The 27,640-nt window shown below is 41.1% G+C and overlaps 1 protein-coding gene across 1 annotated transcript in view; it reads right to left on the bottom strand.

Moving 5' to 3' along the window:
- Window positions 1-27,640, bottom strand: part of LOC115156197 (striated muscle preferentially expressed protein kinase) — a 125,116-nt gene that overhangs the window by 81,399 nt on the left and 16,077 nt on the right. The window contains exons 4-7 of the mRNA XM_029703567.1: window positions 17,136-17,302; window positions 12,664-12,752; window positions 4,782-4,957; window positions 154-414 (exon numbers count right to left, since the gene is read on the bottom strand). Of these exons, the coding sequence (XP_029559427.1) occupies window positions 154-414; window positions 4,782-4,957; window positions 12,664-12,752; window positions 17,136-17,302 (693 nt within the window). The remainder of the gene's footprint in view (window positions 1-153; window positions 415-4,781; window positions 4,958-12,663; window positions 12,753-17,135; window positions 17,303-27,640) is intronic.

Raw genomic sequence — 27,640 nt, 5'->3', positions numbered from 1 at the left:
ACATGTTGTCATATATAAGATATGATACTGTATATGTATGCAATAATATATATAAGCTAATTTATCTTTTGGTTAATCTATTCGTTTGGTTATTCTATACCACAGAAGTGAAGAGGACAAGCGAAGCAGATGACAGTGCAGTTAAGAGTTTACCTTTGGCCGAGGTCAGCTTGCACGTATAGGTGCCACTGTCGTCCTCGTGCACTGAGTTGAGGAGCAGCCTGCACCTTTTCCCGTCAAAATGCATTTTGCAGTTGAGCAGAGCTGGCTGGATCAGTTTACCATCTGCAAGCCAATCGACGTCTGTGTCCAGTGGTCCAATTATGTGGCACTCTAACATGACCGTCTCACCTGCGTCCACTGTGATGTCCATCACTGGACGGATAATGGTTAGGCCTGACTCCACTGGTGGCACTAGGGGATACACAGGGCAAGAGAGAATATTTTGTCAAATCTGTGTCTTGTTCGTAATCTGGCAGTCTGCACAAAGTTAAGTATTTAGTAAGGTATATACTTAAATATATCACCTGCGTTTTCAAAGTTGTGCAATAATCATGGATTTGAGTCTCATAAGCAGTGGTGTAAAGTACTTAAGTAAAAATACTTTCAAATACTACTTAAGTAGTACTTTACTATTTATATATTTGACAACTTTTACTTTTGCTTCACTACATTCCTATAGAAAATATTGTACTTTTAACTCCATACATTTTCCCATACACCAAAAGTATGAATGCTTAGCAGGACAAGAAAATTGTGGAATTCACACACTTATCAAGAGAACATGTGGTCATCCCTACTGCCTATGGTCTGGCGGACTCACTAAACACAAATACATCTTGTAAATAATGTTGGAGTGGCTATATGTATATTTCGATTTTGACCACTAGATGGCAGCAGTATATGTGCAAAGTTTTAGACTGATCCAATGAACCATTGCATATCTGTTCAAAATGTTATATCAAGACTGCACAAATGTGCCTAATGGGTTTATTAATACATTTTCAAGTTCATAATTATGGACTCTCCTTAAACAATAGCATTGTATTATTTCACTGTAATAGCTACTGTAAATTGGACAGTGCAGTTAGATTTACAAGAATTTAAGCTTTCTGCCCATATCAGATATGTCTATGTCCTGGGAATTTTTCTTGCTACTTAGAACCTCATGCTAATCACATTAGCCTACATTAGCTCAACCGTCCCGTGGGGGGGACACCGATCCCATAGAGGAAGGTATCGATACTGTAATGACCTGGCTAGATCATAAAGGAACAGTTGTCCAGACAGGGGATTGAGTTTACGAATTCACGGTTTATTAACCCAACTCCTCACAGGCTACCGCTTGGCCATAGTCCACGCCAAATATCAAATCAAAATCAAATAAAACGTTATTGGTCACATACACACGGTTAGCAGATGTTAATGCGAGTGTAGCGAAATGCTTGTGCTTCTAGTTCCAACAATGCAGTAATATCTAACAAGTAATCTAACAAATTCACAAGTACTTTATACACACAAATATAAAGGGATGAATAAGAATATGTACATATAAATATATGGATGAGCGATGGCTGTGCAGCATAGGCGAGATGCAGTAGATGGTACAGAATACAGTATATACATATGAGATGAGTAATATAATATGTAAACATTATATAAAGTGGCGTTATTTAAAGTGACTAGTGATACCTTTGTTAAGTCCATTTATTAAAGTGGCCAGAGATTTGAGTCTGTATGTTGGCAGTAGCTACCCTATGTTAGTGATGGCTATTTAACAGTCTGATGGCCTTGACATAGAAGCTGTTTTTCTGTCTCTCGGTCCCAGCTTTGATGCACCTGTACTGACCTCGCCTTCTGGATGATAGCAGGGTGAACAGGCAGTGGCTCGGGTGGTTGTTGTCATTGATGATCTTTTTGGCCTTCCTGTGACATCGGGTGCTGTAGGTGTCCTGGAGGGCAGGTAGTTTGCTCCTGGTGATGTGTTGTGCAGACAGCATTACCCTCTGGAGAGCCTTGCGGTTGTGGGCAGTGCAGTTGCCGTACCAGGCGGTGATACAGCCCGACAGGATGCTCTCGATTGTGCATCTGTAAAAATCTGTGAGTGTTTTAGGTGACAAGCCAAATTTCTTCAGCCTCCTGAGGTTGAAGAGGCATTGTTGTGCCTTCTTCACCACAATGTGTGTGTGGGTGGACCATTTCAGTTTGTCCGTGATGTGTACGCCAAGGAACTTAAAACTTTGTACCTTCTCCACTACTGTCCCGTCGATGTGGGTGGGGAAGTGCTCCCTCTGCTGTTTCCTGAAGTTCACGATCATCTCCTTTGATTTGTTGACGTTGAGTGAGAGGTTATTTTCCTGACACCACACTCCGAGGGCCCTCACCTCCTCCCTGTAGTCCATCTCATCGTTGTTGATAATCAAGCCTACCACTGTAGTGTCATCTGCAAACTTGATGATTGAGTTGGAGGCGTGCATGGCACGCAGCCATGGGTGAACAGGGAGTACAGGAGAGGACTGAAAATGCACCCTTGTGGGGCCCCAGTGTTGAGAATCAACGGAGTGGAGATGTTGTTTCCTACCTTCACCACCTGGGGGCGGCCCATCAGAAAGTCCAGGACCCAGTTGCACAGGGCGGGGTCAAGACCCAGGGTCTCGAGCTTAACCTCTCTGGGCTAGGTGGCACCAAATCGTCCCACCTACGTAACAGCCAGTTGAATCCTGTGGCGCGATTTTCAAAACCTTTGAAATGCTATTACTTCAATTTCTCAAACATATGACTATTTTACAGCTATTTAAAGACAAGACTCTCGTTAATCTAACCACACTGTCCGATTTCAAAAAGGCTTTACAACGAAAACAAAACATTAGATTATGTCAGCAGAGTACCCAGCCAGAAATAATCAGACACCCATTTTTCAAGCTAGCATATAATGTCACAAAAACCCAAATCACAGCTAAATGCAGCACTAACCTTTGATGATCTTCATCAGATGACACACCTAGGACATTATGTTATACAATACATGCATGTCTGTTCAATCAAGTTCATATTTATATCAAAAAACAGCTTTTTACATTAGCATGTGACGTTCAGAAAAAGCATACCCCCCGCAAACTTCCGGGGAATTTACTAACAATTTACTAAATTACTCACGATAAACGTTCACAAAAAGCATAACAATTATTTTAAGAATTATAGATACAGAACTCCTCTATGCACTCGATATGTCCGATTTTAAAATAGCTTTTCGGATGAAGCACAGCCTCTGAGATAAGATCCCATGTCCAGGGTGGTGGTCTGAACAAAGGATCCGCTTCGGGAAAGATGTATTCCTGGTCGTAATGTTGATAAGTTGACATTTCTTTTATATCCAATAGTTATTCCTGGATGTATGTAATAACACTTGAGGTTTTCTGGGCTAACAATGTAAGAATAAAAAAAACGAATAACTGCATAGTTTTCTAAGGACCTGAAGCGAGGCGATGGCGCCGACAAAGATACCCATATAAAACAACCGTGACCTTCTCTTGTGAAGACCAGACATAAGAGAGAGAACAATGGCTAAACATGGACTTAAACTTGCAATGCTCCACCCCCCTGCCAACCCCCCCACTCCATCAACCACCAGGATGCCCAGCATTAGAACATTCCAGGCATTCCTGTGATTGGAAGATAGCAGGTTGATTGGGCACGCGAACACTGGGTACTGGTAAGTACTACACAAACAACTAACAGAATAACACATAGCTGTCAGTACAATACTTTTAATCAAGTATAACAATTTGTTACTTTTTCCACCACTGCTTATAAGGATGTTTAATGACTTGTGAGTTTATAGCTTAATACTACTGTTCTGATAGCTGTACTTCTGTCCAAAGTATTATATTGTCCTATGTTGTCATCTAGTGGCAAATTTGGGTACTGTATCTTTTAATTTGCTAACTTTCGGTGCAGAGCTATTTCCTGTCAGAACATAACTCTATTTTTTCATCTTAGTAGGCCTTGGTTAAAGATGAGTCTGTACATACTTTCGAGTTATTAGAAAATACTTTTGCTAATTCAAATTGTGTTTCTAGAATATTTATGTTTTTTACATGTTTATTGTAGTTTTCTAAATTCCGATGATGCTAAGCTAATTACGCTAACTATCTATCACCCATTCACTTAACATTGTGCGTTAGCATGCTAGCTATCGTTTTGGGAAGGAATTTAGCTTCTTGGTTTTTGGATGTATCTGGCTATTTTAAGTGTTCAGATATCTATTGTGACAAAGCTAAATCATAGTTATTAAGCTATATGGACACTTAGATGATGTGTATATGTTTAGTGGTACATTTCCTGTGATTGTCATCATATCTGCATGGTCATGTTGGCTAGCTAGGCTAGTTTTTGTTGCTAACTCGTGATAGAGATGCTGTTCTTTATTTGTATTAATTTGTGTGAATGTATCTAGTGACTTTTTCTCAGTTTCTCCTTTCTGTATCTGTTACAGTTTTCAAACAAAATGTATTCTACTAAAGATTCTTAACGGTACCAATGCCTCTTGATTATTTATTGGAAGAGTGTAAGCTGTCTGCCATGCTTTGTAGCTTACACATTGTGCAGGCAGAACCACTGCGCTTATTACTATGCTTAGAGTCAGTATTATAACACAGTATAGGTGTTATAAGGCATTATATGTACCTTACATAACAAATATGTTATCCAACGTTTTGTATTATTTGATTGGCATACAGCAAAGAGAGGGATTGGAAAAAGACAACATTGCTGTACTGTACCTTTCACCTCCAGTTTGCATTCGCACTGCTTTGTTCCATACTCATTGATGATCTTGCAGGTGTACACTCCCGTGTCCGACTTCTGAGCTGAGTTGATGGTCATTTCAAAAGTGCCGTCCTTGGTCTCACTCACTGTGTGGTGCAAGTCTGTTTTTATCGTCTCCCTGTCCCTCAGCCTGAACCAAGAGAGAGTTCTATATTTAGAAATGTTTTGCAATGTTTAGAGATACATTACAATGGAGAGGGAACTACAGTATACTGGTTTTATAAAGACTACATTGTAAATGTATTACAGAAACCTAGCAACCATTGTCTTGCCAATGTGAACCATGCCAATGTGGAGCATGCACAAAACTCTAATGGCAAGATACAATATACAAAAGTATGTGGACACCCTTTCAAATTAGAGGATTCTGCTATTCCAGCTACACCCGTTACTGATAGAATCAAGCACACGGCCATGCAATCTCCATAGGGAAACATTAGCAGTAGAATGGCAACATCTAGGACAGGCCTGGGCAAAGGCCTTTGTTTTTCAAAGAAAATGAAAGTAGACAATGAATGTAGGGTGTTCCAGCAAGAGTGGACATCAAAACATTTCTTTATTGAGGTATCAGGGAAAGCTGTGTGCTTGGTGTGCAAAGAGAGCATTGCTGTCTTTAAAGACAACAACTTGTCCCGACACTTCCAGACAAAGCATGCAGAGAAATATAGGAATATGTCTTCTGAGCAGAGGGCAAGTGCATCGAAATAGTTGCTTTCTCAGTTGCAAAAGCAAATGACAGAATTGCGAGAGCTAGCTTGTACTGTCCCACAAAATTGCTAAACATAGTAAGCCATTTGCTGAGGGCGAATTCATTAAAGAATGTTTAATTGACTCTGCAGCAATACTTTCCCCTGACAAGAAAGAGCTGTTTGAAAATGTTTCCCTGTCAAGACGAACAGTGTTGGGGACATCACAGGGAATATGGAACAACAGTTGAAAGACAAGGTAAAGGATTTCACCTATTTCTCCTTGGCCCTGGATGAGAGCAGTGATGCATGTGACATGGCGCAGTTGTTGATATTCTTACAAGGCATAACCCCAGACTTTGAAATTACAGAGGAGCTTGCTTCAGTGCAGTCAATGAAGAGCACAACCCCAGAGAAAGATTGTGACCACTGATGGGCGCCCAAACTTGACAGGAAAAAAACGTTGGTCTTTTGAAAAGGATACAAGATCAAGTTGCTGAGCTGAACCCAGACCAGAAAATTATTTTCCTGCATTGCATTATGCATCAGGTGCTCTGTAAATGTGTTCTCAAAATGAGCCATGTTGTGGATACAGTCATTTAGTGGTAAACTTCATAAGAGAAAAATCTTTAAACCACAGGGAGATTCTCACTGTTGGAAGAGACAGAGGCGGGTGACGCAGATCTCCCCTACAACAAAACGTGAGATGGCTGAGTTTGGGGAAGGTGCTTAAATGATATAAGACACTTGTAAATTCATGAATGTTTAATATTATGTTTTGTAATTTGAATTTGGTGCTCTGCAATTTCCCCGGATCTGATCCCGCTAGCGGAACACCTAGCCCAAAGAGGTACTACTCAATCAGTGTGAGGAGTGAAGTCTCTGATGGCCATTGACTAGAGCAGTGAAGTCAGGTATAGTTTCTGATGTCGCTATGCGCAGGATTGCTGAGAGGTGAGAGTCAGTAAGAGATGATCTGTGCCTTGACTTGTTATATTTCATCACTGAAAATGTCTGTTCACATACATAGTTTGACCCAAACAGTACAAACATCTTCTGAGCATGACTCCTAGTCTTTGGAAAGTTTTGTTCATTGAGAGATGCATAGAACCTTGTCAGTGACATTGTTTTGAATAGTTCTCCAATCACTGGATCAGACTGAAGATCGATAAGCTCAAGTTGCAGGTCAGTGGGAGCGTTATCCACATTGAATGTGAAAGGAGAGGAAACCAACAGCATGTCATTTTCCAACACTTTGAAATCCTCAAAACGAGGAGAAAACTCACCATTGAAAGCATGCAGGAGCTATGTATACCTATCCCACTGGTCATCTGACAGGAAACAGACTAGTCGTGTCGGAAGGTGGGTGAGATTGTTGGCATCTACTTGGCAGGTCAGGAGGAGTAATTTTCCCTTGAAGGCTTTGACAAGGCAAATTTCTGATGTGCAAAAAGGCCCTTCCCTTGTAGTTTGGAATTCAGTTCATTCATGAATGCCATTATGTCCACGGCGTAGGCAAAATCAGCCAACCATTCTTTATCTGTCAGTTGAATGAAATCCACATATTTTCCTTTCATTTACAATCTCCAACTTCAGGTCCCACACCCTTTTAAGGAAAGGGGGATACCTACAGAAGTCAGTTGTCCAACTGAATGTATTCAACTGAAAGTGTCTTCCGCATTTAACCCAAACACTCTTTTAACCTCTCTGGGCCAGTGGGACGCTTGCGTCCCACCTACTCAACAGCCAGTGGAATCCCGTGGCGTGATATTCAAATACCTTAGAAATGCTATTACTTCAATTTCTCAAACATATGACTATTTTACACCATTTTAAAGACAAGACTCTCATTAATCTAACCACCCTGTCCGATTTCAAAAAGGCTTTACAACGAAAGAAAAACATTAGATTATGTCAGCAGAGTACCCAGCCAGAAATAATCAGACACCCATTTTTCAAGCTAGCATATAATGTCACATAAACCCAAACCACAGCTAAATGCAGCACTAACCTTTGATGATCTTCACCAGATGACAATCCTAGGACATTATGTTATACAATACATGCATGTTTTGTTCAATCAAGTTCATATTTATATCAAAAACCAGCTTTTTACATTAGCATGTGACTAGCATGTGACTAGCATTCCCACCGAACACTTCCGGTGAATTTACTAAATTACTCACGATAAACTTTCACAAAAAACATAACAATTATTTTAAGAATTATAGATACAGAACTCCTTTATGCACTCACTATGTCCGATTTTAAAATAGCTTTTCGGTGAAAGCACATTTTGCAATATTCTGAGTAGATAGCCTGGCCATCACAGGCTAGCTATTTTGACACCCACCAAGTGTGGTACTCACCAAACTCCGATTTACTATTAGAAAAGTTTGATTACCTTTGCTGTTCTTCATCAGAATGCACTCCCAGGACTTCTACTTCAATAACAAATGTTGGTTTGGTTCCAAATAATCCATAGTTATATCCAAATAGCGGCGTTTTGTTCGTGCGTTCAAGACACTATCCGAAGGGTAAAGAAGGGTGACGCGCCCGACACGTTTCGTGACTAAAAATTTCAAAATATTCCATTACCATACTTCAAAGCATGTCAAACGCTGTTTAAAATCAATTTCTATGCTATTTTTCTCGTAAAAAAGCGATAATATTCCGACCGGGAGTCGTTGTTTTCGTTCAAAGAGAGAGAAAGTAAAAATGGTGTCGGCTCGTGCACGCGCCTCCAGTCTCATTGTCCTCAGATCGACCATTATCCAAATGCGCTAATGTTTTTCAGCCATGGCCTGCAAAGCCACCATTCATCTTTCTGGCGCCTTCTTAGAGCATATGGGAGCGTTAGAAAATGTCACGTTATGCCAGAGATCCCCTGTTTTGGTTAGAGATGATCAAGAAGGCCAAGAAATAGTCAGAGAGAGCGCTTCCTGTTTGGAATCTTCTCAGGTTTTGGCCTGCCAAATGAGTTCTGTTATACTCACAGACACCATTCAAACAGTTTTAGAAACTTTAGGGTGTTTGCTATTCAAATCAAACAATTATATGCATATTCTCGTTACTGGGCAGGAGTAGTAACCAGATTAAATCGGGTACGTTTTTTATCCGGCTGTGCAAATACTGCCCCATGACAAGAAAGGGGATTCCACTGGCTGTTGAGTAGGCAAGCGTCCCACCTAGCCCATAGAGGTTAAAGGTAGACCAAGGCTCAGCGTGTTTAGTGCTCATATTTGTATTTATTATACTGAAACACTATAAACAAAACAAGTTCTGTCAGGTTAACATGAACTAAACAGAAAATAACCACCCACAAACAAAATGAAAAAAAAACTACTTAAATATGGTCTCTAATCAGAGGCAACAAGATTCAGCTGCCTCCAATTAGAGACCAACCCCAAACAATTCCAACATAGAAATAGATACCCTAGAATAAACATAGAAATAGAAGAACATAGAACATAACCCAAAAACCCCAAAACACACAGACAAACACCCCCTGCCACGCCCTGACCAAACTACAAAAACAAATAACCCCTTTACTGGTCAGGACGTGACAGTACCCCCCCCCCCAAGGTGCAGACCCCGAATGCACCTGAAACAAAAACTCACAAAACAATAACCCCAAACTAAAGGGAGGGAGGGTGGCCACCGTCACCGACGGTTCCCGTGCTACACCCCCCTCCCCAATCCTCCAACTACGGAGGTGGCTCAGGCTCCGGCTTTAGTCCCCATTCTAACCTGCCCACCCCCCTTGAAGGCTCACGGCTGTAGACCACTGCTGAAGGCTCTGGGCTGAGGTGCGTCGCTGGAAACCTCGGGCTGAGGTGCGTCGCTGGAGACCTCGGGCTGAGGTGCGTCGCTGGAGACCTCGGGCTGAGGGGCGTCGCTGGAGACCTCGGGCTGAGGGGCGTCGCTGGAGACCTCGGGCTGAGGGGCGTCGCTGGAGACTCAGGGCTGAGGGGCGTCGCTGGAGACTCAGGGCTGAGGGGCGTCGCTGGAGACTCAGGGCTGAGGGGAGGCGCTGGAGACTCAGGGCTGAGGGGAGGCGCTGGAGACTCAGGGCTGAGGGGAGGCGCTGGAGACTCAGGGCTGAGGTGCGTCACTGGAGACTCAGGGCTGAGGTGCGTCGCTGGAGACTCAGGGCTGAGGGGCGTCGCTGGAGACTCTGGGCTGAGGGGCGTCTCTGCAGGCTCCGGGCTGAGGGGCGTCTCTGCAGGCCCCGGGCTGAGGGCCGTCTCTGCAGGCTCCGGGCTGAGGGCCATCTCTGCAGGCCCCGGGCTGAGGGCCGTCTCTGCAGGCTCCGGGCTGAGGGCCGTCTCTTCAAGCTCCGGACTGCGGGCCGTCTCTGCAGGCTCCGGACTGTGGGCCGTCTCTGCAGGCTCCGGACTGTGGGCCGTCTCTGCAGGCACCGGACTGTGGGCCGTCACTGACGGCTCCGGACTGTGGGCCGTCTCTGACGGCTCCGGACTGTGGGCCGTCTCTGTCGGCTCCGGACGGGGAACTGTCGCCGGAAGCTCCGGACGGGGAACTGTCGCCGGAAGCTCTGGACGTGGAACTGTCGCCGGAAGCTCTGGACGGGGACTGCACACTGAAGGCCTGATGCGTGGCGCTGGCTTTGGAGGCCCCAGACTAGTGACACGCACCACAGGGCTAGTGCGAGGAGCAGGAACAGGACGTACTTGGCTGGGCAGGCGCACTAGAGGCCTGATGCGTGGGGCTGGCTTTGGAAGCGCCAGAACAGTAACACGCACCACAGGGCTAGTGCGAGGAGCAGGAACAGGATACAATGGGTCTTGAATACGCACTAGAGGTCTGAAGCGCACAGCCTGCACAATCCGTCCTGGCTGGATTGTCACTACAGCCCTGCACGGGCGGAGTGCTGGCACAGGGCGAACTGGGCTGTGCTGAGGCATGATGGCTGCCGTGCGTAGGGCAGGCGCAGGGTAGCCTGGGCCTAGGAGACGCACTGGTGGCCAGATGTGCTCTGCCGGCGCATTTCTCCCTGGCTGGATGCCCACTCTAGCATGGCACTTGCGGGTGACTGGTATCAACCGTACCGGACTGTGCGTGCGGATGGGCGAGACCGTGCGCACTTACGCATAGCACGGTGCTCTCAACGCCAAACGCTTTCCCATAATAAGCACGAGGAGTTGGTTCAGGCCTATTGCCTGACATACTCCAACTCCCCGTGTGCCCCCCCAAAAATTTTTTGGGGGCTGCCTCCTCACCTCCTGAAATGGAGGATATAGTGCCTCATACCTCCGACGCTCAGCCTTTGCTGCCTCCAGCTCCTCCTTCGGGCGTCGGTTCTCCCCTGCCTTCCTGCCTCCAGGGTCCCTTTCCATCCATTATTTGCTCCCATGTCCATGACACTAAGTAGCTCCTCTGTTGCTCCTTCCTCCGCTGCTTGGTCCTTCTTTGGTGGGTGGTTCTGTAACGGCCGTCGTTAAAGGTAGACCGAGGCGCAGCGTGTTTAGTGCTCATATTTGTATTTATTATACTGAAACACTATAAACAAAACAAGAAAACGACAGCCAGCAGTTCTGTCAGGTTAACATGAACTAAACAGAAAATAACCACCCACAAACACAATGAAAAAAAAACCCTACTTAAATATGGGCTCTAATCAGAGGCAATGAGATTCAGCTGCCTCCAATTAGAGACCAACCCCAAACAATTCCAACATAGAAATAGATACCCTAGAATAAACATAGAAATAGAAGAACATAGAACATAACCCAAAAAACCCAAAACACACAGAAAAACACCCCCTGCCACGCCCTGACCAAACTACAAAAACAAATAATCCCTTTACTGGTCAGGACGTGACAGTAATGTTGAGCTCTCTATCTTTCTTGTGTTTATGTGCATACCTGTTAACAAGAGTACTGTAAGTGGTGCTGAATGCACAGCGTACTTTTCCCTCTGTGTAGTTCATTGCATGTTTAATAAGGAAAATACCTACCAATAGGAGAACATTGATGTGGTTTATATGTTAAAAAAGTTAAATAAGTGAATTACACTAGATATATCTGTCAACACAGTCATATACATTATGTATAATCCTGTCATATGATGTGGCCCTCTATGGAAAATAATTTCCCAGGCCTGGTCTAGGAGCAACAACGGCTCAGCCACACAGGCTCACAGAACGGGACCACCGAATGCTGAAGGGCGCAGCACGTAAAAATCGTCTGTCCTCGATTGCAACACTCACTACCGAGCTTCAAACTGCCTCTGGAAGCAACGTCAGCGCAAGAACTGTTCGTCGGGGGCTTCATGAAATGGGTTTCCATGGCCGAGTAGCCGCACACAAGCCTAAGAACACCATGCGCAATGCCAAGCGTACGCTGGAGAGCTGTAAAGCTCGACACCATTGGACTTTGGAGCAGGGAAAATGGCTCTCTGGAGTGATGAATCAGGCTTCAACATCTGGCAGTCTGACGGACGAATCTTGGTTTGGCAGATGCCAGGAGAACGCAACCTGCCCCGATGCATAATGCCAACTGTAAAGTTTGGTGGAGGAAGAATAATGGTCTGGGGCATGGTTCGGGCTAGGCCCCTTAGTTCCAGTGAAGGGAAATCTTACCGCTACAGCATACAATGACATTCTAGACGATTCTGTACTTCCAACTTGTGGAAAAAGTTTTGGGAAGGCCCTTTCCTGTTTCAGCACAAAGGGAGGTCCATAGAGAAATGTTTTTTTCAAGATCGGTGTGGAAGAACTTGACTGGCCTGCACAGAGCCCTCACCTCAACCCCATCGAACACCTTTGGGATGAATTGGAACGCCAACTGCGAGCCAAGCCTAATCGCCCAATATCAGTGCCCGACCTCACTAACGCTCTTGTGTCTGAATGGAAGCAATGTTCCATCATCTAGTGGAAAACCTTCCCAGAAGAGTGGAGTCTGATATAAAAGCAAATGGGGGACCAACTCTATATCAATGCCCAGGATTTTGGAATGAGATGTTTAACGAGCAGGTGTTCACATACTGTACCTTTGGTCATGTAGTGTATGCATGACAAAACAAATTCTGTATTGTATCAATAACTCTTGTACATTACAGCAGGCTTTTTCAGTTAAGATTAAATACACAGAGCATTGAATTGATGATTTAATGGCGTAAGGAAACCTACCAATAAAGCATGGGTTTGGGCTGTCCATTTAGTCGGACAGACATGGTCACTTCTTGCCCCTCAATGACCGCTTGATCATTCATAGTTACCTGTTAAAACAGAGGATGAGCCATTTTGAAATGGGAGATGACAGCCCATAGACTCATTTCCATGCTGTCACTTTTGCAATTCAAACTACACTATATGGAACATCGGTAACACTTTACATGACACACAGTGTCATAATACATTATGATGTCATTTGATTGTATATATAATACATACATATATAATACATATATAATTTATTCCAATTAGTTTTTTCCCTACCAAGAAGTTTCCTTTTGTTTGAAAGTTTGTTTCTTAAACCCTTTGTTGTTGTAATGAATTCTTTACAGTCATGTTCTTTTTCCCATTATATTTTAAATAACTTGTAGAAAATAAACTTCATGAAACTGTCATGAAGCATTATGACCATCCTGCATCACTTTACTTGGACTAAGAAAATACACTTTGTGACACTGTCAAGAAGCATTATGACCATCATAATCATACAAGCCAGATAGGCGTATCACGTACTTTCCCTTATATCAATCATCAGTCAAAACAAGGATGTATTGTCCTGCTCCTGAAATCTGCTCCTGCATTCGTTCCAGTCATCAGCAACAGAGCATTGGGGTAGGTGCATGTCTGACATCAATGTGTGTGCAATTACAATGATAATTTAATAAAATAGTAAATTAAAAAATATATATATAACATTACATGTAGGCTATGGTGCAATGGAATGTTTTGACTTGTGTGGTAGGTTATGTGGGGTTTGACACTCTTATGTAGATGCCATAAGCAGCCATAAAATTACGCAATATAAACTCAGCAAAAAAAGAAACGTCCTCTCACTGTCAACTGTGTTTATTTTCAGCAAACTTAACATGTGTAAATATTTGTATGAACATAACAAGATTCAATAACTGAGACATAAAATGAACAAGTTCCACAGACATGTGACTAACAGAAATGGAATAATGTGTCTCTGAACAAAGGCGGGGTCAAAATCAAAAGTAACAGTCTGGTGTGGCCACCAGCTGCATTAACCTGTTTGGGATAGGGGGCAGTATTTTCACGGCCGGAAAAAAAACGTACCCGATTTAATCTGGTTACTACTCCTGCCCAGAAACTAGAATATGCATATAATGAGAAAAATAGAAATAGAAAACACTCTAAAGTTTCTAAAACTGTTTGAATGGTGTCTGTGAGTATAACAGAACTCATATGGCAGGCCAAAACCTGAGAAGATTCTATACAGGAAGTGCCCTGTCTGGCCATTTTGTGTCCTTCTGTAGCCTCTCTATCAAAAATACAGCATCTCTGCTGTAACGTGACATTTTCTAAGGCTTCCATTGGCTCTAGGAAGGCGCCAGAAAGTGGAATGAAAGCTCTGCAGTCTCTGAGCGAAAAACAGCAGGGGCTTTTTCTTTCACTATTTGAACGAAAACAACGTCTCCCGGTTGTAATATTATCCATATTTTATGAGAAAAATCGCATAAAAATTTATTTTAAACAGCATTTGACATGCTTCGAAGTACGGTAATGGAATATTTTGCATTTTTTTGTCACGAAATGCGCCGGCGCGTCACCCTTCGGATAGTTACCTGAACGCACGAACAAAACGGAGCTATTTCAATATAACTATGGATTATTTTGAACCAAAACAACATTTGTTGTTGAAGTAGAAGTCCTGGGAGTGCATTCTGACGAAGAACAGCAAAGGTAATCCAATTTTTCTTATAGTAAATCTGAGTTTGGTGAATGCCAAACTTGGTGTGTGTCAAAATAGCTAGCCGTGATGGTGGGCTATGTACTCAGAATATTGCAAAATGTGCTTTCACCGAAAAGCTATTTTAAAATTGGACACCGCGATTGCATAAAGGAGTTCTGTATCTATAATTCTTAAAATAATGGTTATGTTTTTTGTCAACGTTTATCGTGAGTAATTTAGTAAATTCACCGGAAGTTTTCGGTGGGTATGCTAGTTCTGAACAAAACATGCTAATGTAAAAAGCTAGTTTTTGATGTAAATATGAACTTGATTGAACAAAACATGCATGTATTGTATAACATAATGTCCTAGGAGTGTCATCTGATGAAGATCATCAAAGGTTAGTGCTGCATTTAGCTGTGGTTTTGGTTTTTGTGACATATATGCTAGCTTGAAAAATGGGTGTGTGATTATTTCTGGCTGGGTACTCGCCTGACATAATCTAATGTTTTGCTTTTGCTGTAAAGCCTTTTTGAAATCGGACAATGTGGTTAGATAAAGGAGAGTCTTATCTTTCAAATGGTGTAAAATAGTCATATGTTTGAGAAATTGAAATCATAGCATTTTTAAGGTTTTTTGTATTTCGCGCCAGGCGCTACCATTGGATATTGGTCTGTCCATAAGAGGTTTTAACCTGTCTAGGACCGGCGGGACGAATTCGTCCCACCTACGTAACAGCCAGTTGGATCCTGTGGCGCGATTTTCAAAACCTTTGAAATGCTATTACTTCAATTTCTCAAACATATGACTATTTTACAGCAATTTAAAGACAAGACTCTCGTTAATCTAACCACACTCTCCGATTTCAAAAAGGCTTTACAACGAAAGCAAAACATTAGATTATTTCAGCAGAGTACCCAGCCAGAAATAATCAGACACCCATTTTTCAAGCTAGCATATAATGTCACAAAAACCCAGAAGACAGCTAAATGCAGCACTAACCTTTGATGATCTTCATCAGATGACACACCTAGGACATTATGTTATACAATACATGCATGTTTTGTTCAATCAAGTTCATATTTATATCAAAAACCAGCTTTACATTAGCATGTGACGTTCAGAACTAGCATACCCCCCGCAAACTTCCGGGGAATTTACTAACAATTTACTAAATTACTCACGATAAACGTTCACAAAAAGCATAACAATTATTTTAAGAATTATAGATACATTACTCCTCTATGCACTCGATATGTCCGATTTTAAAATAGCTTTTCGGATGAAGCACATTTTGCAATATTCTGAGTAGATAGCCCGGCATCACAGGGCTAGCTATTTCGACACCCACCAAGTTTAGCCTTCACCAAAATCACATTTTCTATTAGAAAAGTTTGATTACCTTTCCTGTTCTTCGTCAGAATGCACTCCCAGGACTTCTACTTCAATAACAAATGTAGGTTTGGTCCAAAATAATCCATAGTTATGTTCCAACAGCGACGTTTTGTTCGTGCGTTCTAGACACTATCCCAATGGTAAATAACGGTCACGCGCACGGCGCATTTCGTGACAAAAGATTTCTAAATATTTCATTACCGTACTTCGAAGCATGTCAACCGCTGTTTAAAATCAATTTTTATGCCATTGTTGTCGTAAAAAAGCGATAATATTCTGACCGGGAATCTGCAATTAGGTAAACAGCCGAAAGAAAATACTGTACGGGGTCGAATCGGGCACGCGCCTAATTCCATTGTCCTCTGATAGACCACTTGGCAAAGGCGATTATGTGTTTCAGCCTGAGGCTGCCTCGTCATTGTTCAGGTTTTTCCCGGGCTCTGAGAGCCTATTGGAGCCGTAGGAAGTGTCACGTTACAGCTAAGATCCTGACTCTTCAATAAACAGAAGCAAGAACAACAACACCTTGTCAGACAGGCCACTTCCTGCATGAAATCTTCTCAGGTTTTTGCCTGCCATAGGAGTTCTGTTATACTCACAGACACCATTCAAACAGTTTTAGAAACTTTAGGGTGTTTTCTATCCAAAGCCAATAATTATATGCATATTCTAGTTACTGGGCAGGAGTAATAACCAGATTAAATCGGGTACGTTTTTTATCCGGATGTGAAAATACTGCCCCCTAGCCCAAAGAAGTTAATGACCGTTCCACAGGTGAATGGTCATTAATTGTTTATGCTTCATTATACAAGCATGGGAAACAGTGGTTAAACCCTTTACAATGAAGATCTGTGAAGTTATTTGGATGTTTACGAATTATCTTTGAAAGACATGGTCCTGAAAAAGAGACGTTTCTTTTTTTGCTGATTTTATGTCACAACATGTCTAAATATATGTCATAACAGTATTATAATTATATTATAACAGGTTATGACAAGTTATGTCAGCTGTTATGACATGGTTATGACATGGTTATGACCATGTCATAACGTGTTATGACGCTGGGTTTCAAGTAAATTGTTACTGGAACATCCACTGCATGAATACATACAATATGAAGTGTTTTGAGATTAAGTTTAAAACAATTTATAGATTTTACAGTGTATTGCAATGCCAATAAAAAGTTTTGTGAAAGATCTATTTGCCAAATCCCAAACTGATCCCTTGCCCCTGTGCTTAAGTTTACCACAACAAGGGCCTACAGAATAATGTAAAGTGAAGGAGAGCCAAGTGATACACACAAGATATCCTTTTGGGATCCAGTGTTACACAGTCTCACCTGGAATGCAGGGGGCTCCTTGAATCGTGTGTCGACTATCTTCCTTGTCTCAGGCCCTCCAAAGTCCATGCCTTCCTCCAGTGGGCTGAGGTACTCTTCATCAGATGTGATAGGGCTGCTGATGTCCCTAGGAACACCCAGGTTCCCCTGCGGCTCCTGCATGGGCTCTGTCGAATATACATTAAAATTGAAAATTTACTTTATTTTCCATGTTGTTATCGCAGTATCCAAAGGTGAACAAGGCTTTATGTCATTAATAAATGCGGAATCCAGTAATTTTTTTTATCTATATATATGTGACTCATTTCAGGAAACTAGGTGTATGTCATACGTCATTACTTCACATGAGAGTCATTTCAATGTAAACTTTTTATTTTAATCAAAATGTGTTTTTTTTGGCAGAAATGCCTTCTGGAACATGTGAACTTTCATGTGCCTTAATAACAAACTTGTATGCTATCTGTTAATGGGAATAAAATTGTTAAATTAAAAGTCAGAAACCTTTCCGCTAGCCATGATTGGCTGAGATAATAGGTGGGCTGGACATGCTGAGAGATGTGTTCAGATTGGTCTGCCATGTAGCACGCTTCTGTCTATAACGTGAGCTGGTCAGTATGTGTAGGTAATCTTTTCTAACACAGCTTTTTTTAAAGATATCACAAAAGTGTTGCTCTCCACTTTCTGGAGGACTGAGTTTTGAAATCAGTGGAATGCCCAGCGGAAATATGAGTATGATAGCTGAGGAAATTCTACTGTTTGATTGCAAATATGCAGAGGGAGTTGAAAAGAGAACACACAGAAGGCTATTGTACACCTGTCTCCGGATTACATCTTCAAACTAAGGGCAACCATGGCATCCGTGACAGAGAGGGAGAAGCGTCCATCCATGTATACGGGTAAGATAGCCTAGCTAGCAAATTTTTTAGATATTACACATTTGTAATTTTGTCAGAAAGTCATTTTCATTTCAAGTTTAAGCTTACTGTTAGCTATCTGGCTAACATTAGCTGGCTCGCTCGCTAGCTAATGTTACGTGTGTGATCTGAGTAGTAATTTTATTAATATCTCAGAGTAATTTGCATTGCTAGTTATAGCCTAATGTTAGCTAGCTAGCTAACATTGAACCTGGTTGGTTAGCTACCTGCAGATTCATGCAGGGTAATAACATTATGAGTTGGGATCATGGTTCATTGTTTAGCTAGCTAGATACATGTCGAAACAAAAGACTCCACTATGCAAGTTACCATTTCAATAGAATGTTCATGATATCACTCTGACAACTGTTGATAGACAAAGCTAGTAAATTCGATATTGCTATCTACTCTGATTTCAGAGCACTCTGCTATTTTTTTAAGAAATGGTGCCAGTGGGTCAACCATGAGTAGTAAACACAGAAAGGTTATGATTGAAGCTCCACCTCCATCTCTCTCTCCATATTAGGCACATTCAACAAGTTCCTCTCTTTCTATCTCTCTCTGATATTAAATGTTGACTTACTCCACATTTGTGACCTGATTCAGAAAACTATGCATATGTCGCAAGTCACTACTTCACAGGAGAGCCGTTTGAAAGTAAAAAATATTTTTTACCAAAAAGTTTTTTAGCAGAAATGTCTTCTCGAACATGTGAACTTTCATGTGCCTTAATAACAAACTTGTATGCCATCTGTAAATACAAGTAAAATTGTTAAATTACGAGCCTTGTTAGTTAAGCCACAGAAAAAGTAAGCAACCTTCCCACTAGCTATGATTGGCTGATATAATAGGTGGGCTGGACATGCCGAGAGAGGAGTTAAGATTGATCTGCCATATTGAAGGTTTTTGTCTATTTGAGCTTGTCAGTCTGTGTTGGTAATCCTGTCTAACGTGGCTTTAAAAAAAAATGTAATGTGTAGTGGAGCTGCATTAGTGTTGCTCTCCATTTTCTGGACAATCAAGTTTTGAAATCAGTGAAATTAGAGTATGATAGCAAAAGAGATGGAGAAAACATCTGTCTCCAGATTACATCTTCAAACTAAGGGCAACCGCGGTATGGCAATCCTGACAGGTAAACGTGTCCATCCTGTATGATGATGTATACAGGTAAAATAATCTAGCATTAGCTAGCTATATTTTCAAATATTACACGTCTCTAATTTTGACAGAAAGTGGTTTCTTTTCAAGCTAAAGTGTACTGTTAACTAGCTAGCTAACATTAGCTGGCTGGCTCCCTAGCTGATGTTATTATTTGTTTCCCAGATCCGTTTGCTTTTCTAGTTAGAGCCTAATGTTAGGCATTGTTGTCACTTTGTTCATTGTTGGCACTTTGTTAATTGTTGGCTAACATTAGACCTGGTTGGGTAGCTCCCATTCATTGTTTAACTAGCTAGCTAGCTATATGTATTAAGCTAAAGTGTACTGTTAGCTAGCTAGCTAACGTTAGCTGTCTGGCTCCCTAGCGGACGTTATTATTCATTTCCCAGAGCTGTTTGCTTTTATAGTTAGAGCCTAATGTTAGGCATTGTTGGCACTTTGTTCATTGTTGGCACTTTGTTCATAGTTGTTTAACTAGCTAGCGTTAACTGGCTGGCTCATTAGCTAGCGTTACGTGACGTGTGTACAACACCTGTTCAATATGATCGGTGTCAATAAACGTCTGCAAAAAAGCGTAATGAAATTGTTGCCAGCAGAGCTGGTTAGGCTGTTTTCATGTTATCCAGAGGTAAACAAATCATCGGCCAGAGCGTCAAGTTTGCACTATGAGAGTGAAACGAGATGGGTGGGGCTAAAGCTGAAGAGGGTGTGAACGATGCTAAATGGGTGTAGACAAAGAAGAGCTCTTCACTAGATACCAAAACATTCAAATGCAATTTTCTCAAAAGTGTGTTTAAAAGTTGATTAACTTTCAAAGCAGAATTACTTTCCCATTGTTCTTCAAATGCAATGTATGATATAACATGTTGTAGCTCCGAGTTACCAGTAAAAAACACCAAGTCACATTTTGCTACAGGTGGTGAGTCACATTTTGTTTTGTTACAGCCTGAATTTAAAAAAGATTCAAATTGAGCTCAGGTACATCCGATTTCCTTTGATCATCATTGAGATGTCGCTACAACTTAATTGGAGTCCACCTGTGGCCAATTCAATTGTTGGACATGATTTAGAAAGAAACACACCTGTCTATATAAGGTCCAACAGTTGACAGTGCATGTCAGAGCAGAAACTATACCATGAAGTCCAAGGAACTGTCTGCAGATCTCCGAGATAGAATTGTGATGAGGCATACATCTGGGGAAGGGTATAAAACTATTTCCAGAGTGTTGAAAGTTTCCAAGAGCACAGTGGTCTCCATCATTGGGAAATAGAAAAAATATAGAACTACCCAGACTCTGCCTAGAGCCGGCCGTCCGACCAAACTGAGCAACCGGGCAAAAAGGACCTTGGTCAGGGAGGTGACCAAGAACCCACTCTGACAGAACTACAAAGTTCCTTGGCTGAGATGGGAAAACCTGACAGAAGCACAACAGTCTCTACAGCACATCACCAATCTGGGCTTTATGGAAGAGTGGCCAGATGGAAGCCACTCCTGAGAAGAAGGCACATGACAGCACGTCTGGTGTTTGCAAAAAGTCACATGAAAGACTCAGAGCATAAGGAAAAAGATTCTGTGATCTGATGAGACAAACATTTTACTCTTTTGCCTGAATGCAAATCGCTATGTCTGGAAAAAACAGGCACAGCTCTTCACCCATCTAACACCATCCCTACTGTGAAGCATGGTAGTGGCAGCATCATGCTATTGGGATGCTTTTCAATGGCAGGGACTGTGAGACTGGTAAGGATAGAGGGAGCAATGAATGGAGCCAAATACAGGCAAATCCTTAATGAGAACCTGCTTCAGGTTGCAAATGACCTTAGACTGAGGCAAAGATTTACGTTCCAACAGGACAATGACCCCAAGCATACAGACAAATCAACGCTAGAATGGCTTCAGAACAAGAATGTGAAAGTCCTTGAGTGGCCCAGCCAAAGCCCAGACTTGAATCCCATTGAATCTGTGGAAAAGCTTGAAGATTTCTGTTCACCGCAGCTCCGGATATAATTTAACAGAGCTTGAGAAAATCTGCAAGGAAGAATGGGAGAAAATCCCCAATTCCAGATGGCTAAAGCTAATAAAGACACACCCAAAACGACTCAAAGTTGTAATCATCGCCAAACGTGGTTCTACAAATTAAATACTTTTGCTAAAATTTCATATTTTCACTTTCTCATTATGGGGGATTGTTTGGAGATGGGTGAGAAAAAAAGTGATTTAATCAATTTTTAATTCATCCTTTAACACAAAATAATGTGGAATAATTCAAGGTGTATGAATACTTTCTGAAGGCACTGTACGAGCATGTGATTTAATGTCCATGGTGATATTGTAAAAAATAAATGCTTGGAAAAGGTCTCCTCCCTACAGCTACATTACAGTATACTAACACACTAAAATTTGATTTGATACATGTGACTTGAATGGCCGTGATGTTACATCTAAAAAAGAGTACTGATAGGAAGATAGGAAGCAATGGCAAATAATCAATGTGTAAATGTGTAAGGATAAGTAAATCATTTGTACTTAAAACTCTTTTTAATATTCTGTCACACTTTATAATAACATGTATTTATTAGCACTTATAAATTATTTATAAACTATTGTGGTTTGAGATCTTCACTGAGTGTGAGCTAACGTTAGCTAATGCTGTCACCTCAGAAGGTTAAAGATTCTAGCTAACTAATAACTCACTGTACAGCTGATGTGGATGACATGGGTGGAAGGACCACAACAAACCTTATTCTCTTCAATATGGGTTCTATGCTGGGGCCATACGTCAAATCAAGTGCCCCAAAATGAGAGTTACAAAGAACATGAATGTGGTGCTGGCTGATGATTGGCCAACACTATTGCCAATCATCCCACACGGTAGGTGGGACATAAAAAGGGTATATCTGCATTCACAACACTTTTAATAAATAGTAATTGTATTAATTGTAAACATGTATAAATACATTAAGGCTTATAAGCATTTCAATTCATAAGTATGACATGTCTTAAAAAATGACTTGTATCAGTTTTTATAATAACTTTACGGATAACTTTATCTCTGCCTCATATTACTGAACAGCTGAAATTTAAAAAAATCCCTAAAAATATTTATTGATGGATATACAACTGTCTTTGTCAGCTGTAACGGATATTACTGTTGCAGAAGAACACAGTCCCCATATATTGGATTGGAGCAAGAACAATCAGTGTTTTGTGTGATGATGTAGGCTAATCTTTATAGTTGCTGCCATATCATAGCTACTAGCCAGAGTTACTGAAAAAATAATATAATTCCCGTTGAGTTTTGCATTGGGGCATAAAACAATCTGTGTTTTAACTACATAAAGGCACTACCAACTGCTATTGTGCTTCTAAATTATCGTGCAATTACCGCACGTGTAGGCTACCAAGCTGCTCCACCTCTGGGCAGCAGAACGTTCTAGGCAGCCCGGGGAATGTTTACCCATAGCAATGACCAAGGTCTGACACTGGGCGAGTTTGTTTTGCATCGCCCAGAGCACTATTTTTCCTTTCGTCGTTTGTCAACTACTGCTTTAGACTACCTTTTATTTGTGATGATAATCTTCCTAAATATTATACTGCCATATCGTAGCGAGAGTTGTTGAAAAAAGAAATAGTCAATGTTTGCAATCATGAGAAAATAATCGCTGCCTCTTTTTGTCTTCCTTGTGTTGAACCAGAATCTGGACTTAGGGGAGACGTTGAACATCTCCTGTAAAGCCAGATTCTGATTCAGTGTTTGATATGCTTGGCTAAATTACTGTTACAACAGACAACAACGTTTGTACACAAATTTCGATCATGTCTTTTGTGTACAGCAGGATAGCTGCATGTAGCCTAACAGGAATGCATAGTTTGAACATGTCAACCATACTGTATCTTTAGTGTACAACATTAAGTTTCCACTCCATGTCAATGAGGGGGAAGAGGCAGTGGGAGCACTGAGCAGAAGCTACATAGGCAACAGAGTGGGCAGCAGCTATGTCTGCACACATGCGCGGAAATCTCCATATCAATAGCCACAGCAAGTCGGGTTCCAAAAAATGGTGTCAGCCCGATCCAATTTCGCTCTGGTACTGCTCAGCCACAAGCTCTGGGCTTGCTCTGCCTTTTTCATTTACTTCATGACTACTCTTTAGGCCTATTCAGTTTTAATTATTTAGCCAACCCCACCCACCGTAGCCTATATCTAGTTGATATTATTCTTTCTAACATTAGAATACGTAGTTCCTATTTTGAAGGAGTTCAAATGTATTAAGACATTTTTAGGTAGGAAATGCATATGCTGTCAAATGTATTTTAGTTTTTAATTGAATAGAAACACCATAATATAAATCAATTAAGCTAAAATATCAGAAAAAAATTGTAAATAATAAAGGCCAGTATCTGCTTCTTTTCATAAATAATAGAGAATAAATAATCTCAAACTGCAGCTGTCAAATGATTTGCAAAAAGCTTCACATGTGCATTGAGCGTGGGAAATGCGCTCTACAAATTAATTATTATTATTATAAAGACAGAAAAATACACATCTAATAGCTTAATTACACAAAGGAATATTAGTGGCAATATAGCCATATAATAAACAAGAGAAAGGAGAATTGAATATATTTGAAAAGCTTAAAAATGTAAAATGCATTGAGATGAAGCAGATTTTTTTTATATTTCTTACTGTGTCTATTGTGCTATTTTTTTTATTTGATTGGAGAAAGAAAACATGTAGGCGGCTGATACGGTTCAATAAACTTTAGTGAACTATTTACAGAAAATATATCCAAAACAATACATATAGTAGCAAATCAGCCTGTAATTTTAGGATGAACAACTGCAACCCGTTTCGACTACTAATTCATATGCACATCAGAAACTGTTCTTTAGAGCTTGCAACCACTGTCCCCATGAAAACTGTGTTTAGAGCTCCATCTACATTCATTCCACCTGGGCCTATTGATCCAGCTGTGGATACATACACTCTAAAAATTAGGGGTCCAACAAGGGTTTCTCTAAGATCCTCAAAGTTTTTCGAAGAACCTTAGTGTTCTTGGCACTGAAAATTGCCCCCAAAAGGTTCTTCCAAGAACCCCATAGGAGGTGGGGTTCATTGAGGACCTCCTTAGTTGGTGGGGGTTCTTGCAGGAACCTAATTGCCCAACTGAAACATTTGCATTTGAATTTGAAAGGACAGCAGGTGTAGGCACTTAACTGGAAAATGTAAAGCTTTCTCAATTTAAGGTAAGGTTTGTACCTTGTATCATATATAAATTCATATTGTTTTACGAAGATACCCTCTATCTTTTCATATTTGTGCAAATCTTTCTAAAACAGAAAATGGACAAAATTCAATGGATATCAATCAACATAGATGTAAGAATATGTAGGCTATAAGAATATGTTGAAGGCTAGCTGTATTGGGTGCAGATGACTGAACTGCTCACTTTTGTGTCTGTGTCTGCAGGTATACAGACAGGGGGCACACAAGGTATGTCTATTTGTATTTTTATGTAATGCAGATCACATGTACCATCCTCCTCCCTTACCACTTCAATGAATATCCCATAGGCCTCTACATTACATCTACATTTGTTTTTCATTCACATTTACCACAAAAACCAAAGTATGTATACTGCTGTGTGCATGTTTTGTTAATCATCTGTATAATTACTATTTTTGGGATTCACAGACTTCCCCCTCCCTACACCTCTGATGAATATAACAGCAAATCTGTTCGATCACCATGCACTGCAAAATCATTCTGGCTATGGATATGGAAAACATCAACACATTAACATCAACACGCCAGAGGATATACCCATTGGACTTGGGGCTCTGCTGAGAGTTTACCTCATATTTGGATTTTTCTTTGCCACGAAAATAACAATAAACACTGACACCTAAAATATTGTGTTATTGCTGTTATTGTTATGCATATTATTATTATTAATAATAGGGGAGGGGGGTAGTTAAAACCCTTTTAAAGGGTTCTTCTGTCACGTCCTGACCAGCAGAGGGAGCAATTGTAGTAGTTTTGGTCAGGACGTGGCAGAGATTTTCATGTTACGTGTGAGTTGGGTTTTGGACTCCCAATTGAAGGCAGGTGTGTTGAGTTGCCTTTGATTGGGAGTCCTATATAGTAGTGTGTGTTTTTCCTTGTGGTTGTGGGTAATTGTTTCTGTTTAGTGTGTTTCACCTGACAGGACTGTTTGGCTGTCAGTTTTCTTGTTTTGTAAATTGTATAGTGTTCATTCTTTATTAAATGATGATGAACACTAATTCCGCTGCATTTTGGTCCATTTCTTCTCTCCATGACGACAGCCCTTACATCTTCAAAGAACTTATAGTAGTTCCCCCATAGTTTCAATTTGAAGAACCCCTAAACGATATTCCAGGAACCTTTTCTTTTTAGAGTGTACTACAGACTGGCGCGTAAAGACACACCCAAGCTAGTGGCCTCTATTCCCTATGTCAGGAATAACTTTACCCACTCTGAGAAACAAGCCCTTAAATCTCCAGAATGACACCTATATATTAATCCGCGCAGCAGACAAGGGCGCTGTTACTGTACAAGACTACACTATCAACTGAATGCACAGACGTTCTATGAGACTCACTACAAACCCCACTAAACAGCTTTTGGCTGTAATGAACAGACTGTCACCGAGGGCATTGGTGATATCACCAAAAGAGAACACAGTTTATTGGTGAGTAAAAACCGTTCCACACTGGTAATCTGCAGTCCCTACAATACTGTTTAATTATCTAAATCCCATACGGACAGGACAAATTTTCTTCGTGATATCAGATCAGGTTTGGCAGAAGACACGAAGATCTCTGCTCAGCTCTAAATGCCTTGATTGATAAATATGCCCCTATGTATTGTGACACTTTCGTTTACCAAAGACCCCACAATTATACATTAGTTAAGTGCTAATAAAAACAACTCTGCACAACATTATTGTCCAAATAATCTGTCCGCACCTCAGAAATGTTTTGCGCAGTAGGTGGCTTTTGACAGTAGGCAGCTTGAAGTGTTTGAAATAGCCTAATCAGTCTGTGTAGGATAGTAAGGTGTATTATTATTTTTGTTACTGCTACTACTGCATGAGGCTATAAAACTGCCACAGCAAGTTGATCCCTGCAATGCAAGGATTTATTTTGCAACCTGTCCGCCAAATCCATAATCCATTAAGCACGGTTCTCCCTCTCAAGCGCTCCTTCTCGAGGGTGCTTTCAAATCAAGAATTTTTACTTTGCCTTATCATCAAATTAATAGGTTGTCATCGGCGCTATTGAAAATCGGATAGTTAGCTTCCTCATGTTTCAGTAAACCATCAGTCAAGTGTAATCATCTTCATTTTATTTCGGCGATTACATGTATTTTTTCCTGTTATTGTGAACTGTACTCTATAAATATTGAAGGCCTATCACAAACCTCTTTGAACGCGATTCTGGTAGACTAATGACAGCATGTTGTTCGCAGCATAAACCAGTCTATTATCTCTGAAGTTCATACATTTATTGGTGATGGATACTTTAACTTTATGTTCAGGCTACTGTTAAAGCACTCACATAGGCTACTTCTCTGACAGAGTGTGAGATAACTAGTCCTACCAGTAAATGCGGTATAAGCGATTCCCTTATGATATCATGTTACCTCCCTAGATTTGTATTTGTATTTATTATGTATCCCCTACTCTACCTGGGTTCCAGCTAAATTAAGGCAGTTATACGACTTTAAAAACATTACAATACATTCACAACACATTAAGTGTGCGCCCTCAGGCCGCTACTACCACATATGTACAACACAAAATCCATGTGTACATGTGTGTAAAGTGCATATGATATTGTGTGTTTGTATGCATGTGTCTGTGCCTGTTTGTGTTGCTTCACAGTCCCCGCTGTTCAATAGGGTGTATTTTTATCTGTTTTTTAAATCGAATTTTACTGCTTGTATGAGTTACTTATTGTGGAATAGAGTTCCATGTAGTCATGGCTATATGTAGTACTGTGCGCTTCCCATAGTATTTTCTGGACTTGGGGACTGTGAAGAGACCTCAGAATGTATATCAGTATATCAGAATGTCATCGATATACACCACTACACCCTGCCCATGCAGGTCCCTGAAGATCTCGTCCACAAAGGATTGGAAGACTGATGGAGCATTCATCAACCCGTACGTCATGCCGAGTTACTCATAATGCCTTGAGGTGGTACTAAACGCTGTCTTCCACTCGTCTCCCTCCCGGATATGCACCAGGTTGTACGCGCTCCTGAGATCCAGTTTAGTGAAGAAGCGCGCCCCGTGTATTGACTCAATCGCCGTGGCGATGAGAGGTAGTGGGTAACTGTACCTCACCGTGATTTGATTGAGACCTCGATAGTCAATGCACGGGCGCAGACCTCCCTCCTTTTTCAC

This window comes from Salmo trutta, chromosome 20, assembly GCF_901001165.1.
Source record: "Salmo trutta chromosome 20, fSalTru1.1, whole genome shotgun sequence".
In the NCBI taxonomy this organism is placed as follows: Eukaryota; Metazoa; Chordata; class Actinopteri; order Salmoniformes; family Salmonidae; genus Salmo; species Salmo trutta.
Note: the sequence above shows the minus strand (reverse complement) of the source record. Positions and strands in the feature narration are given on the sequence as shown.